Consider the following 1660-nt stretch of genomic DNA (forward strand, 5'->3'; position numbering starts at 1 on the left):
TGGGAAGAACTCTTGATTTTGAGGTGGATAATCTGGTGCAGCCACTGCCTGCCTAGAGCTGTTCATGTGGCAGATCTGGGAGGCAGCACATTCCTTGTCACACACTCTCCAAGATACCAAATATGAGCTTTGTTTGATAAATCACATTGCTCATCAGAAAGGGCAGTTCCTGGGATCAGGTTCTCCTGCTGATACCGGTGTGTCCTCTCATCCAGGGCACTGTTTCTGCTTCTGATCTCCCTAAATTTAACACGAGACATGCTGGAGGGAAGCCAACAAAGCTACAGAACAGCCACTTAAAGCATAATCAGTTTATTTCCCCTCTGTTTTTCCACCCTCTTAGTTTTCACTTGCACAGATCCCACCCCTTTCAGGACAGAATTCGACAGGGGAACATGCTGCCCTTTAACTGTGTCCTGGTGCTCCCTAAAATCCTGTTACCCGTTCTCTTGGCTTTGCAGGTGGATTCCATCCACCCTCAGCCTGTGCTCGGTGAGGAGGGTGGGAACAGGACTGTCCACCCCTTTAACAGTGGGAACACACCCTGCCAACAGCCAGGCGGGGGGAGGAAAGGGGTTATTCCTAAAAATGCTCCCTGTGATTCTTAGATCCACACACAAAGATGCAAGGAGGGTCCGTGGAGAAGTGTATGGGTACCACTGATGTTCTCTTTAGTGTTTATTACTGAAATATCTAAGGAAACGACAGTATCACAGGCTGGAAGGGACCAGAGTGCTTCGCCTGGTCCCACCTCCCTGCTCAGGCAGGACCACTCCAGAGCACGGGATGTGTCCTGAGGGGTCTGGAACATCTCGAGTACGGGAGGGAACACCGCAGAGCGGGGGAACTGGGGGTCAGCAAAGGGCTGACGGGGGTTTCGCGGACCACAGTGGGGAAGGAGATGCCGTGAAATGGGGTAGGCCCTGAGGGGGGGAAGGCCCCGGGGGCGGCGGGACTCGGGCAGGCCGGGCCAGGCCGCGTTGCCATGGCGACGGCTGCCCCGCCTCCTTCCCGGCGTGCAGCCGGGACGGCCGTGACGTCAGAACCCGGAAGCGTTGCCATGGCGGCCGCCGCGCTCCGCGGCCTGGGGGCAGCGCTGGAGACACACCGGGGACGGGACCGGGCCGTGAGTGACGGAGGGGGGTCTGACCCACGGGGAAGGGGCCGGGAGTGAGGGATGGGAGGTGTGACCCACCAGAACGGGGCCGGGAGTGACGGGCCCGACCGTGCGATCACCCGCCCTTGAAGGAAAGTGAAGAACTTCAGGTGCGTTAAAGGCTCGATGGTGGAAAAGAATCATAAAAATCCGGAGGGTCCGCAAACAGTCCGAGAAGTTGGCGTGGGTATCGGTGTATCGGTGCCCTGGGGGGCGGGGGGGTTTGGGGAAAGAGGTGGAGGGAAAGGGACGGGAGGAATTCAGGAGGGAGAGGGGGAATTGAGGAAAGAAAGGGAGAAAGGATGGGAAAGAGGAAAAGAGAGAAAATTTTTTTTAAAAAGGAGAGAATTAAAGAAAGAGAAAAGAGAGGATTAAGGAGAAAAGAGAGAAAAGGAATTAAAGGAAGAGAGGAGAAAAGAGAATTAAAGGAAGAAAGAGAGAGAGAAAGGAAGATAAAGAGAGAAAAAGAGAGAGGAGAAAAGGAGAGAATTAAAGAGAGGATAT

The 1660-nt window shown here is 54.6% G+C and overlaps 1 protein-coding gene across 2 annotated transcripts in view; it reads left to right on the forward strand.

The window, feature by feature from the left end:
• Positions 1-1049: 1049 nt before the first annotated feature.
• LOC114069502 (ectoderm-neural cortex protein 1-like) overlaps positions 1050-1660 on the forward strand; it is a 7532-nt gene continuing 6921 nt past the window's right edge. For both annotated transcript variants that reach the window (XM_027906326.1, XM_027906327.1), the window contains exon 1: positions 1050-1126. In XM_027906326.1, the coding sequence (XP_027762127.1) occupies positions 1061-1126 (66 nt within the window). In that variant the 5' untranslated portion in view covers positions 1050-1060. The remainder of the gene's footprint in view (positions 1127-1660) is intronic.

This window comes from Empidonax traillii, unplaced genomic scaffold (assembly GCF_003031625.1).
Source record: "Empidonax traillii isolate 1590-97213 ecotype Southwest subspecies unplaced genomic scaffold, ASM303162v1 scaffold1276:size275569, whole genome shotgun sequence".
Lineage (NCBI taxonomy): Eukaryota > Metazoa > Chordata > Aves > Passeriformes > Tyrannidae > Empidonax > Empidonax traillii.